The 13935-nt window shown below is 39.7% G+C and overlaps 1 protein-coding gene across 5 annotated transcripts in view; it reads right to left on the reverse strand.

The window, feature by feature from the left end:
- Positions 1–13935, reverse strand: part of LOC113477236 (collagen alpha-4(VI) chain-like) — a 70172-nt gene that overhangs the window by 35777 nt on the left and 20460 nt on the right. For 3 of the 5 annotated variants that reach the window (XM_026843450.1, XM_026843448.1, XM_026843447.1), the window contains 2 exons: positions 11157–11242; positions 2740–3089 (listed from right to left, as the gene is read on the reverse strand). In XM_026843450.1, the coding sequence (XP_026699251.1) occupies positions 2740–3089; positions 11157–11229 (423 nt within the window). In that variant the 5' untranslated portion in view covers positions 11230–11242. Of the gene's footprint in view, positions 1–2739; positions 3090–3738; positions 3844–11156; positions 11245–13935 lie in introns of those variants that run through there. The other 2 variants (XM_026843451.1, XM_026843452.1) reach the window with 2 other exon arrangements.

Raw genomic sequence — 13935 nt, forward strand, 5'->3', positions numbered from 1 at the left:
ATTCACCATATCCCTCACCTTCACGATGCAGTTAACCGCCCCACAGCCTCCCCCTCTCCATGTTAAATAGTCTTACACCTGTGCTGTCTCTCCTTGTAAGTAACTGCTCCATCCCCATCATTTTAGTTGTCCTTCTCTGGACTTTCTACAAATGCAGTAAATCATTTTTGAGATGCAGACACCGCAAGGGCACCAGCTACTCCACATACAGGCCCACCAAGTTTTTATACGGCAGCAAAATGATCTTCTCTGTCCCATTCCCAGTGATGACACCCAACATTGTTGGATTTTTGGGCTGTTCTCCAAAATCATCAGGTCATTATGAAGCAACAGCTGTGGGAAGGAAACGCCAAACACATTATTGTTATTACAATAAAACAGTGTCTAATGAGCAGATCTGGAGGCTTAAGTTTTAAACTTATGCTCCTCAGAATTAGCATCTGGCTGAGCTTTTGGCTTTCAGGGAAAACTCTTTGGATGTATTTAGTTTCCACGTAGTGGGTACTACCACAATGTCATTAACACAGCATTGCCTAGATTGGATTCTTTAAAACTTCCCCATGCAAAAACAGCTGCATAGTAAAGATAACTTTCTTCTATAGATATTCTTATTTGCAATCATCATTCTTCTGGCCCTAGCGGAAAAATTTCAAGACCTTAAAATAAGCTGATAAATAAAGTATATTACCGTGTGTTGATGTTTGTTCCTTCCCTTCTCCATTTTATTACCATCAAATGATAGTTAATCAATTATACTTAATCCTGTAAAGTGCACAAGTCTTAAGACATCCTCTGTAGTGAGCTCCTTACAGGAAACCCTGTCTCTTTGCTTGACTTCTGTAAGAATTTTTACACTATCTGTCAAGTTAGGAAAATATAACCTAGTTGAATTATAAGGCGAGTACAAAATTGATTGGAAAATCCCTGAAAAGAAAGTCCCCTTAAAATGAAAGAGCACATTGAGTGGCACAGATTAACTGTCAGAGGAAACAGGTATTGAAAGGTGTTCCCTAGGTTTTAGTGTGGGCAGCATTGTATATGTTTACAGAGCTTTTATTTATATAAACCTCTTGTTGGAAGATATCTGAGTCTTACTTTGTCAAACATGCTGGTCTAACTCTTGTGCTGAAAAAAAAATAATAAAGAAAAGAAGAAATGCAAACAACAGAGAATCACTATACCTGATGAAGTTGATAGCTAATAATCTTTACAGGACAAGCATGTTACTGCTCAGGATCCTAGGAAGACTGTGATTTCATGTGCATGATAAAGTCTTGTATTTTCAATTTGCACATAAACAACATCAGAAAGGAATATTAATCCACTGGTAAAGTGTTGAGATATGCAGCTTATTTATTTCCAGTAATAATGCAGAAAGAAGCCTTGCTTAACTAATCTTCCTCAGGGATCTAACAGAATTAGCAATTAGAAGAAAAAAAAAATCACTACTTTTACATGTATGTCAAAACAAGTTCTCTTTACTAAGGCCCAAAAGAAGCAAAATTTTATGTGGTCATGTTCCCCATTCAGAATAAAATGACATTTTAAGAAATTTTGGGGGAAAATTATTATTAAATATGCACCAAATTACAACCTGAATTGGTAAGCCATATGTATGCAAATGCAGTAAAAAACAGATCACCTTCATCTGAAAGCAGGGGAACTCATAACAGCGTGACTTGCTTGCTCCACAACAGATTAAAATTAACATCTGAAAATTAAAATAAGGTTCACAGAGGAAACCCCTCGTATTTTGCAAGGGCTAACTTGTCCTTCCTCAGTAGGAAAGTCTTCCTGCATGGAGACCTTAGTAAGTGATAATATTCAAACAACTACTTCAGAACATGCTCCGTGTTTACTGAGTCAGTATCTTATTAAGAACAGACTGTGAGGGCAATGACCCTGAAACACTCTGATGAGATCTAACTTTCTTTCACCTAAGGGGAAGGATTCCCCATTCACTTCAGAAGGCATTAGATCAACTCTTATGCTTCTTCCTTCACCCTGGTTCAAGAAGGATGAATTAACTGCACCATCTATGCATGTTTTCCTGATCATTGGTTATCCATGAGCAGAACTCAGCTTTATTATTTGAAATTATCTGACAAATTAACTACACAAAATTCTGTAAACAAATTTCTTGGATGATGGTTTCTGTGCCTTCTGCTTAGTGCTGTCATTATTCTGGACAGAGATTTGGGATCAGGATTTAGAGTTTGTAAAGGAGAATTGTTTCCACTAATCAAAGTACATTCTGTGGTAGATGTAAGAAAGTTTTCTGTATGAATACTCATGATCATATGTATTAACCCAAACATTCTGGATACCAGCTCACTGCAGGAGTGCCTAGGGAATCAGAACTGATATATGCAGTTATATCAGGGTGAATGACAGAACAGGAGGTCCTATATAACCATAAAGAAACACGTTTTTACCATCAGGGTGACTGAGCATGGGCACATGTTACCTAGAGAGGTTGTGGAGTCTCCATTCTTGATGATACTCAAAAGCCATCAGAACATAGTCCTGGGCAGCCTGCTCTAGCTGACCCTCCCTTGAGCAAGGAGGACAAGGTGACTTGCAGAGGTTCCTTCCAACCTCAACCATTCTGTGATTCTGCTTATTGGATTCACCAGCTCCTGAACTCAACTTTTGTCTTCCTGAAGCACTCAGCATCAGAGTCTGTAAACATCAAAATGCATAATTTTTCCAACTTATATGTTCATAACATTAAGTTACCTTAACTTCAGCAGAGGTCACACTGAAGAACTTCTCCTCAAGTGCTTGGAAGAAGTGTGCATTCAGGTAGGTGTCCACAGTGGCCTGTGCATCTAAGAACCTCTGGATGATCTCTTCATTATAGTCTTCAAAATCAGAGTCAAAGATGAATTGTCTGGTCTGTGTCAATACTTGGAATTTGAATCTAATGTTGACTGGAGAACCAGCATTACAGCTGGTATTTGGCAGCAGTTTCATCTGGAGTAAAAGCTTGGGGAGGAATGCTTGCAATTTCTTTTTCAGAAGCACTGTGGATGCCGGCTGCATACGCCTTGAAATATCAATTGCTACAGAAAGATCTATGTCACAATCTGAAAAAAAAAGTAAAAGAAAGAAGAAGCTACAAACATACACTATTTATTCTTACAAAAGACAAGATCATCACGGGAGTGGAACAAAATTCATTAGGGTAGATTTAAAACCAGAAGTCAGAATCAGTGAGAGAGGTTTTCCATAAACATAAAATACCATCAGTCCACCAGTTTCAGTGGGGCTATATGAATTTGCAGATACTAAAGACTATGTTACTAGATGTGTATACATACCCAAACTGCAGAACAGGTCACTGTTGTCCAGCTGTCAAATGTCCTCCAAGGGCCTAAACTTGCAAATATTTCCACGAGCTTTGCTACCAACTGAGAATGTGCAACACATATTCCAATTCCAATGGGAAGCTTGATGACTTTATCACTTTGTCACAAGACCAGATGATACACACAAATGTAGAACAATAGGCCAAAGAAACAAACATGAGAGAAAGAGGCAGCATTGCCTACATGCAATGTCATATATCCATTGTGAATTACAGCTGCTGTAAGGTGAGGGCTACCTCAGTTATGGAATTGCTTGCATAGCTCCCGATAATAACAGCAAATACTGTGATGTGGTTAATCCCTCCCCCATCCCCAATCATCTTGCCTTCATTAAGCAGCTAAACCACTTGGCTTATTTCTTCTGTACCTCGATTCTTCATGTGTCATGCTCAATCTTATTCTGTGCCCCCAGATAAAGTATCATCTATTGTTGTATCTCTGTAAGGAAGTGAGAGGCATGCAATTTTATCTGTAAAACAGTACTCTCCCTAATTTTCTTCCTTCTTCACCTACTGACTCTGAAACACTTATAAAACACAAGATTGTTTTCCATGTTTGCTAGTTTGGGCTAATTCCTGTCGACCATTATTTGATATAAGCTTCATTACAGTTTTCCAAGTTTTCCCTCACTCATGAAAAAGATTAATGTGTTCAGCTCTAACCAAATACATCCAGAAATTATTTTATCTGAGTGGCCATCGTTCCGTTTCAGTATTTTCACTTGCAGTACAAACTGCCCCCTAGAGGGTGTGACTTGCTGATAAGCAGCATGAAAATCTTTAAATGTAAAAGGTCACATTGAACGAGCTTTTATGGCTAAAAAATCCGACATTCAGGCCTCAGAGCAACATAAGAAATCTATACAGCTTTTCTGCTTAGTCTGCAAAGAAAAAACTTCTCTTAAACAGTTAAATATATCTATACACACACATATGTCTGCACACATCCCCCTCAGACATGCCCTTTAGCCAGGTCATAAGGCTGCACATCTGATTTCAAGATTGACAGAACATCCCTGATACGAAGACTACCATCAGTTCAGGGAACAACACTTCTCTAATTGTGCAGGATGGTTCTGATTAAACATCTCCATGAACATAAATTTTATTAGCTATTTCTTCCAGTATGTATTCATGTCTAGCCCATACACAGTATGTTTTCACAATGAGAAACATTTTTCTAACATCTGGGTCTTTTTAATCGCATAGTTTCTAGGTAGTGCAAAGGGCAACCCTGGAGTTAGTAGCTTAGCCCTGACAATTGGTCATCCACACTGCCTAGGTCTTAAAACATTCCCTGCCAACTCCCCAGCGTACCAGCAATAATACCAAAACAGCAGTAAAGCATTTCCTTCTGTGCTTCTGTCTTGTGCGTGAGACTGTACAACAGTTTCTGGTAGGTACCCAATACTCTGTTGACAATGTCTATTTATTTTCAGTGGTAAACACTTCTGTGCAGCAAACTGATCTTTTTTCTAATCATCTGTTCTCCCACACACATCCACACTGCTAAACTGCCCCATCTTAACTGCTGCAAAGGAATCTTTTTCCTCTGTTGATGTTCGGGACCTTGATTACAGTTTTTTAAATCTGAAAAATCTGGCAGTTTAAGAGAAGGTGACTGGAAAAAGGGGAACTAAGACTTATTACAGAAAAGAAGGTCAGCAAATACAGGAAAACAGATGACAGAACAAGATAAAACAGGCTTCACAGGAAGTTGATCTTCGCTTTATGAGACAAATTTATGCAAAAACTAACAAAAAATACATGCATCGGTGAGATCAAAGCAATGTGCTTTCCTTAACTTCTCCCTCTCTAAATAAGTGTGCCTGTATAGATATAGTTTACTGCTGTATCTTCCGTTAAATCTCCCTGTTCTCTGGTCACGAAACACCAGGAGGTGCTACTGCATCATCCACGGTCACGCTGTTCCATGGCACTGCACTCCACTTCCACAGCAGCCCTCTCATTCTGTGCTTTCAGGAGCCGGGGGATGCCTTTTCAGCTAGAGGTTTGCTCAGCTCTTGATGGGAAAAAGAGGGGGTGGGGATGCAGAACTCATACTGAAACAGGCCCAGCTGTCGTCCTCTGAAAACCACCCAAGTAAATATAATTCACAGAGTAGCTTCTGGCTTTAGGAGGGGAGGCTCAGCTCTTCATTTTGGCCCCCAGCACCCCAGTAAACACCAGCTTATTTTGGGATGTTTAAGATCTCATGAGCCCCGAGGGCAGGAGAAGCAAAGTTACCTATTTGTTCAGCTGTTGTTACAAAAAGCCTTAGACAAGCAATGTGGTCATCCCAGTTTTCTTTTCCTGCAGTAAGTTTCTGGTCATTAAAGGAATGGAACCCAGAGAACTGGGTTGAATCAATTTTATGGCATAACAAGAACAGTGAGCATGTATTCAAGATGTATAAAACATCACCTATATGGTGAAAACACAGGGAAGACAACAAGGAGCTTTAAAGGACAGACACAGTCCCTGTAAGGATGGGCACAGAGAGAACTGCTCCAGAACTGTCTCCTGCTATCCCCAATCAATGCCATCCAGTCATACCACAGTAGGGCTCCCTCACCTTCAGCAGACGAAGAGCTCAGCCTTTGATTTGCCATTCACTACATTTTTTCTCTTTGCAACTTAACAAACACATCTACAGTATTGTATTACTACATAATTGGCATGAATGTGTCATTTTAAAGAGCAATTTTGTATGTTTTCTGCTTCAGTCTTCCCACATGACAAGGTGACTGATACTGCAACACCGAGTCAGAATAAAACCAGCATCTGACATCTGATAAAAGTTGCTGCATTAATCAAAGGCAATACTGAACCTTTATTTTCTTTGGTGCTGGGAGCTTCTCAGGTTTTGTGGCATCCAAGCTACTGTTGCTAGCAAGAAGATGTAGTAAGAGACACCACCTGATGTCTCATATATAGGGAAAGCTTTTGGGTAGCATCTCAGCATTACTGTGGATTTGCTGCTCGCACCTCCCACATATCCAAGGATGGATTTTCTCACACCTCCTCTCCACAGTGCCTCTGTGAGACTTTAATTTTTTGTCAACACTTGCTGCTGACAGTCCCACTGAAGCAGTATGGTCAGCTGTAGATTACAAAATAAGGTTTTTGGAAGGCTCTTTTGTAAATATCATGAAAATGTCTGTTACTCTCTTTTGATTAGGATACCTTGGGCATATCTGCTCTGGCTCCTTTCAGACACCAAGTAGCTATGAATAGTAGATGTGAAGCACGTTCTTACTCAGAAGCTATTTACCATAGGAAAGAGTGTAACAGTTCTTGACGAAAGTTGCAAGACTGAGTAACCTGAGCAGTATTCTTTGGTAAAGGAGTTGCATTGCTGTCCAGCTAGCTCAGGTACTTTAATCAGGGACTGCATGTAGCCTTGTGGATATTCACCATTACATACCCAACAAAATGTTTATGTTAGTTACCCTGGCCAGGGAGATGTTTGGATTCACAGACCTGATTGAAAAATTCTCCTCTAGATGGTTTTCAGCGCATCAAGCTTTTCCACTGGGAACTGTCCTTGCACCACCAGCTGTTAAAAGCAGCTCAAAGGAATTTAAAATCCCTATGCCAACTGCAAAGACATGGATCCTATCACCTCTCAAAGTCACTGCTGTATCCTCCACCATGTCAGCAGAGTACTCACCTGTATTTACTATAAGGTTCTGTGAGACACCCCGGCTCCTGCAGTCTCCATCAGCAGGCTGGAAAAGGCTCAGGACGAGCCTCAGCCCTTTTTTAGTGAACACAGAGGACCGCAACTGCTTGATTCTGTTGATCTGTTCCTTTATCATAGTGTTAGTATAAAACTCATTAAGAGAAAATTCTTTCTGGGGCTCTTGGCTGTACTGGACTATTCCAACATGTTCTCTTGTCTCTAGAGATAGCAAAGCTGTCCACAACTTCCACCATGAAGGTCTTCATGACAGATATTTTTATATGCTTTCTGATCTGTCTATCAGGAATACCAAATCTGTCCTCGTTCCCTGCAGTTAGTCACAGCAGCTGTTCACAGTAAGGCCATGCAAGGCCAACCCATGACCTCTCTTACCAGAGACCTTCCATGCATAGATAAAATCCATCCTTTTCCACTATGAACTTGCAGAAGAAATCACAGATCTTTACATGTCATCTAAAAGAACAGCTGGGAGAATCATAACAAGACAGAGTTTGTAACAAAAGACCAGACATTACCTAGTAGTAAGTCAAACTACCCCACCACTCGTGCTCTTGCTACCTGAAGGGCCATTGTGAGGAAAAAAAATGCTTGAACTGCATGACTGTCATGGAGAAAGACAGCATGTTGGTAACCCTGGAGTGGAGAGAATTCTGGCAAGTCATTTTCATTGCAAAAGTAGGGTTCCCTAGCATTTTTATTGGCAATGCATCACAGCCCGGTGCAAAGAGCAATCTTTCGTGACCTTCAGAGTAACCTCTTCAAGTTCTGCTCTGCTTGTTTTGTTCACTCCAACAGTAGTTACATTGATTCCACCTCCTTTCAAAGCTTTTATGACCATGGGAAGGTTGGCTCTATCCAGTGGTACAGTTGGTTCACCAGTAAGAATAAGGATCCTAGCAGAAGCAAGGGAAGATGCATGCCCACCAAGATTCTGCCTGGCAAAGCTCAAACCCCTTGCTGTGAAGGGCTGGCCTGGCAGAGGCTTCTCTGCTCTGAGACTCAGGGGAAAATGAATTCAGTGAGAAACACATCTCCCACTTGGAACTACAGACCAAACTGAACTATATCCACCTCAACCACTGAGTCATTAACTACTATGAGTCACTATACATTTTGAACTGCAGGTCTGTAACACTAGATGATCTATGCACTACATGGCGGCTATGGGACCCCTAGCCTGTAAGCCTGATCCTAAATCTTAACCTTGACCTCTGACTGTGACCTCCAGTGTCTGAGCCTGACCCCGAGCTCTAAGCAGGGCACCTCTTACCCTGATGATAAGCACCATACCTTATCTGGCCCCTTGGCCACACTACAGGAGTCTGCAAGACAAATGCTTTTCCTACTCTCCTGCAGAGTGACTGCTAATCAGGACACCCCAGGATGTTAGGAAAGTTATTCTGTAGTTAAATACAATTTCTCCTATAGCCATTTTCTTAAAAAAAAAAAAAAAAATTAAAAATCATCAAGCAAAATTATCCTGTCAGAACAGGCAATTCCACACCAGCCAACCCCTCTAGACTACTGCCCTGGTCCCCTTGGTTAATGCAGGCAATTAGAACAAACTGTGCATAGGTAAGTATTGCCACCACACAGCCAAAGGTGGTAAATATTTTATCCCTATAGCACCTCTGTAAAAGCACAGCTGCCAGCCATTTGCACTCTGATCTTCCCTCACAGCCACCTGAGAAGGTATTCTGGATTACCAGTGAGTTAGAAGCTACTCAGGCTGCTAGTTTTGCTCTGGTGATACCTCATACCAGCCGACACATTTGGACCAAGGTCATAAAGCTTCTGCAGTGAGGCTTCCATATCACTGACAATGTTTTGATGGAGAAAGTCAATGTTCTCCCCTTCATAAGTCTGGGAAGTCATGCTAGAAGAGACTCTCACCTTTTCTTCTTCCATATAAAAGAATCCAACATCAGCTGAGACAGCTTTACCCTTATCTCTTTTAACTTCTAGGCTGCCTCCATGATACTGTCTCTGGATCCAGAGGTGTGATGACCACGACAACCTGTGGAATGCCTTCGCTGAGCTGGCTTCCAGCACCATCCATGAAAAAGGTTTCCTGCAAAAACTTCACGGCACTTCCCATCCTTGATAAGCCTCCATTAAATGCAATGCTGTGCTGAATGTGCTCAAGCACCTCTTCTTTATTTTCATATGTGTTCAGTAAAAACTCTACCTCTCCTATGCCGCTAAACTGGGCTAAGCCAGTCTTAGGCACAACATCTAGCTGTCTGACTATTTAGGAGATGAAACGTTTTACTTTCCCAAAGGCTGAAGGGCTCATGTTTTCAATGGAGTTAACAAGGAAAATAACATCAGAATATTGTATTGCAAATGCTGCACAGAAGGGGAAAAAGTACACCCAGACCTGGCTTTGAATGTAAGCTAAACTAAAATGACCACCTCTTCATTGATCTCTACAATTTTTAGACTGAAGTTTTAAGTCTTACAGCATACCATTAAGCACACTATATAATTGCTATAATGCTGTTTTGACAAATTAAAGACTTCTAGTGAAACTAACCCCACAAAAAATGTCCTAAGAAAAATGTCTTGAGAAACTCTACATCTGACAGTGTTTATGTAGATAAAGTTTCATGCTCCTTTCACCAAATTCTCTACTTCTGACTGTAGGAGTGTGGCTGCATGCTTTACCATTCCATTCCTTTGATCCTCCATTAACCCCATTAGTGTCTTCTACATCACTACTGGAATCTAGGTTGCATCTAAGAACTCAACCCATGTGAGCACTTCAGAATACACCTACCTTCATGACAAGTCCATGAAGAGCTGCTGCAAAGCAAAGACAGAGGAGGCACCATAACATGAACAAATTGATTCTAACTTCACTTACAGTTAGCGAAAAAAAGATATATGTATCTGGAGGGCATATCAGATGCAAGACAAATGAAACTGGACCTAAATGCATCCTTCAGTGTAACAGTGATGGAGAAGAGTATTAAAGCCAAGTGTCTTACTACCAGCATAAATTCTAACCTCTGACCTTTTCTCTTCATTGAGAAAAACTAGTGGAGGTATACACACTGACCTCTGCAAAAGCATAAAAACATTTCCTTTTTAAATTATAACTATGCTACATTTTAAATATTAATCACTGTTTTAAACACCAATTTTTCGCTCAGATTTTAGTTTTGCTACCATGTGTCTTTTATATCTCTCTCCCTTTCACCATTCAACAATAACAGTTCTTAAAGAAATGGAAACTACATTTTCTGTGAATTTTGCTGTTTAGCATATGTATTGAAAGGAAAATATTATTTCTCTTCAGTTTTGTAGCTCCTAGAATGTTCAGTTTCTGAACCAGGTTTTTGGAGAATTAAGAGTTACCAAAAGCATAGCTTAATCAAGAAATAACTCTCTATTCAACTGTTCAATGACATCAGAACAAAACTTTTCCTAAAAAAGGCTCCACCAGTTCTAATGAAGTGACATTGAATGTACTTCATAGAATGTGTGAATCTGACCATTAATTTCTTTGCAATACATTAAGGCTCAGTTTCAGAGAGCCCTGAACATTAGCTTGCCTTCTTATTTTAACAATTAAACCTCACTGACTTCAGACACTGAAATGTGTTAAAAAGAACAGGGATGTCATCCTGAACTGCAGCCTAACTCAAAACTAGCCCCATTGTTTTCAGTTGTGTTACATGACAGTAACACTGATGTAAACTACATCACAAGACCTTTGGGAAATTTTTTCTTTGTAATCGAAAGTGCAATACCAAATTTGAAAACGCTAAATCCTGTGACTTATCTTGCTTTTGGTGGTCTATAATTGTAAGAGCTTTTCATTGCTTTTTAAAATATGGAACCTCAGCATGCATGAACAAAACCAAATTTTAATAAGCTGTTGCATTTAATTTTGCGTTTTTTTAGGACAACTCTCCTATCCTAGTTTAAATATATGTATAAAAACATACCACGTTATCCCTAGTTATACAAAAAATAAACTGTCATCGATTCTTCATCTCTCTCTGGCACTGGGTATAATAGAAAAAATTAGTTTTGCTATCAACTTGAAGAAGAATCATTTATTTAGTGTATTACCAGTCTGCTGTGCATCTATAGAGCAGAGGGTGAAAACAAAGAGAAGAACAAGAAGTGGTTTCCAGTCATCCATTTTGAAAACTTCCCTAGAAAAAAAAAACAAAGACATTAAGAAATACAAAGCATAATTTCCTCAGAAAGAGATTTTTAATTGTGGAGGAATGGGTAAGTGCATTTTACTAACGACATGGAGGCTTTCTAGCTGTGTGCAATTTAAAGCAGCACTTTAAATTCATATTTTCTTCCCTCAGCTTTTAACATACAGGCTTTGAACACAGAGTTGTTAGAGTTTGACACTGATGTACAGCACATAACCAAAATGAACTGTTCACTGCTCTGCTCTCACAATCATGCTTTGTTCTGATTCACACAGCTATATTTACCACGATCCAAAATTCAGTTAAAAGCAAGCTATTCATAGTGCAAGATTAATGAGAGTTATGCTTCTACGATTCCCCTCTAGCCTTGAAATTTCCCACCCACACATCGATTTAAAAGAAAAATTTGGTGGTAGTATCTATATACAATACACGTAGAGAAGAACATGTATTCATTTACAAATTAAATATGCCAGTTGGCCAGTAATGAAGACACTTGCCATATAATAGTGCCACAACTCAATACTGTGGGAAACGGGAATGAAAATCTCTCTGCAAGAAAGTACAAAATTAAGCCATGTTGAGCTTAAGTGCACTAAACAAGTGAGAACAAAACAGTTTTGAAAAACGTTCAGTTCTAGAACATATGAATACTAAAGAGCTTAAAGAATAAGAAGAAATAATAAGCCAGAGCCTTGGAGGCCAAGCATGCAAAAAAGGATGAATAGGAAAAGATTTCATATGTTGTTTTTCTTTGGAGCTAAGTTTTCTTTCTTTTCTGATTAGTTCCAGATGCTCTTTTCCTAGTTCCACCTTCACATTCTGTCCAAGATCAAGACTGAGCTGTGTAGCACAAAGCTGATGTCAGCAGGTGGAAGAAAAGATTTTTGGTAAAATTTATGAATATAAAGTCCAAATGCTTCTGCATGGTGACATAAGTAGCAGAGAATCAGGTTGGCTGGATATGTTCAGCAGGAAAGACAAGAAAACCAGGTATAGTGTTCATTTATTCGATGACCTTTGATTATTCAAGTATTTAAAATAGACGAGTAAAATATTCCACTGCTGCATTTCAGCTAGGCAAAGTCACTCTTCTCATCAGCCCTTTGTAGCTGGTTCTCTGTCAACTGAGATCATATCTCTTCTTGTTCTAGGGGAAAGAATAGGTTGACAGAGATGCTGTCCATGTTGTATTTTTCCCACGGATGTGCATATCAGAGGTAATGCTGTTCAAATGCTGTAGGCAGTCTCTTCCTCAGGCCTCCAAAACACACCTGCTGGCAGCAAGGATCCTGTGGAAATTAGACTGAAGAGGAGTGACTGAGGAAAAAGTGACTGTGGAAGGCGAGATAAAATGCAGCAAGTTGGCATAACTCAGATATTATGCTTAAATGCTCAGTGACTGAAAAACATCCCATTGGGGATACCCTAAGAATTTCATACTTAATACTGCCTATGTTAGAGGTATACTGGTGTGGAAGATGCATGGCTACTGACTTTTCTGGGCTACCACATGTTTATTACCAAAATTTTATACAAAGCACTGCTGAGCTACCAGTAATATAGAATAAGCCAAACACTGATCTGTCTCAGGCTAACTTTTGAACCTGTTGGTTGATGCTGGCAGACATCAACCTGAAATGAGATCAGAAGAGATACCCTAAGACACTTATACTCCAGGCTTGGTTTTGACACAGAGTGCAACCTCAGTAAACCCAGGATCATGGCTTGGCTGCTTTTTTATTTTTGTAAAGGTTTCAGGGCTTCTGGAATTCTGAGAACAATTAATCTGGAATTACATTTTGGAGCTGTTTTGCACACAAATTTCTGTAGCATCTGTGTCTCCGCCATTGCTTAACATCTAATAATTACATTGGCATGAATACTGCCTAAACTTGTAAGCAACAGAGAGAGAAATGTATGTGAACACACACGAAGCAATCAGACAGCTTGGCAAAATCCAAGCTAGTTCATCCTTCCAGAAACTGGAGAGCTTCCTAGGCACGCTTGTTAGAACCCAGGAGCATCCTTCTCAGAATCAACCAGTCTCAGACACAGAAAAATTCCCCTTGTGGAAGAATGTGGGACTGAATCTATATAGACGGAGAGGCTATCCAAGTGATGGCTACAGCATAACAGGTTAATCCACACATTAGTCTTCAGTATCTTCAAGGTATGTGCTGGGGGCAGGGTATCTACTTATACATGCAGATTTCTCCACTTCTGTCACTTTTGTTTGATAAACTTCCCTTTCTCACTAGTCACCAAAAAAGGACTAGTGATCAGAACAGAAGGCCATCTTGCCCAATCCCTTATCTTTGACAACGGCCATTAGCTTAAGGAAAGAGCATAAAAGGAAAGTTAAGGAATGTAGGCATCTTCTGCCATACAGACTGGTTTAAAGGTTTCCAGGTTGCATTTGGATGAAGACCATACTTCCAAGAATTCTTCTAATCTCTTTTGAAGCCAGCTATACTTTTATATTAAAATCACAAGCCAATTAGATTGTTTATCAAATGTTCCTGTTAACAATTAATTATACTGGTTTTAAAACTATACTTTGGATCTGCAAAGACAATTTAGTGGAAAGGCTACAGCTGGTCTAACATCATAGCACAGGGTTCAGTTCCAGGTTCTTAGGGTAACAGTATGTAATATTACCCTAGATCTTGTAAATAACA

This window comes from Athene cunicularia (assembly GCF_003259725.1).
Source record: "Athene cunicularia isolate RWA chromosome 2 unlocalized genomic scaffold, athCun1 chr2_part1, whole genome shotgun sequence".
Taxonomy (NCBI): domain Eukaryota; kingdom Metazoa; phylum Chordata; class Aves; order Strigiformes; family Strigidae; genus Athene; species Athene cunicularia.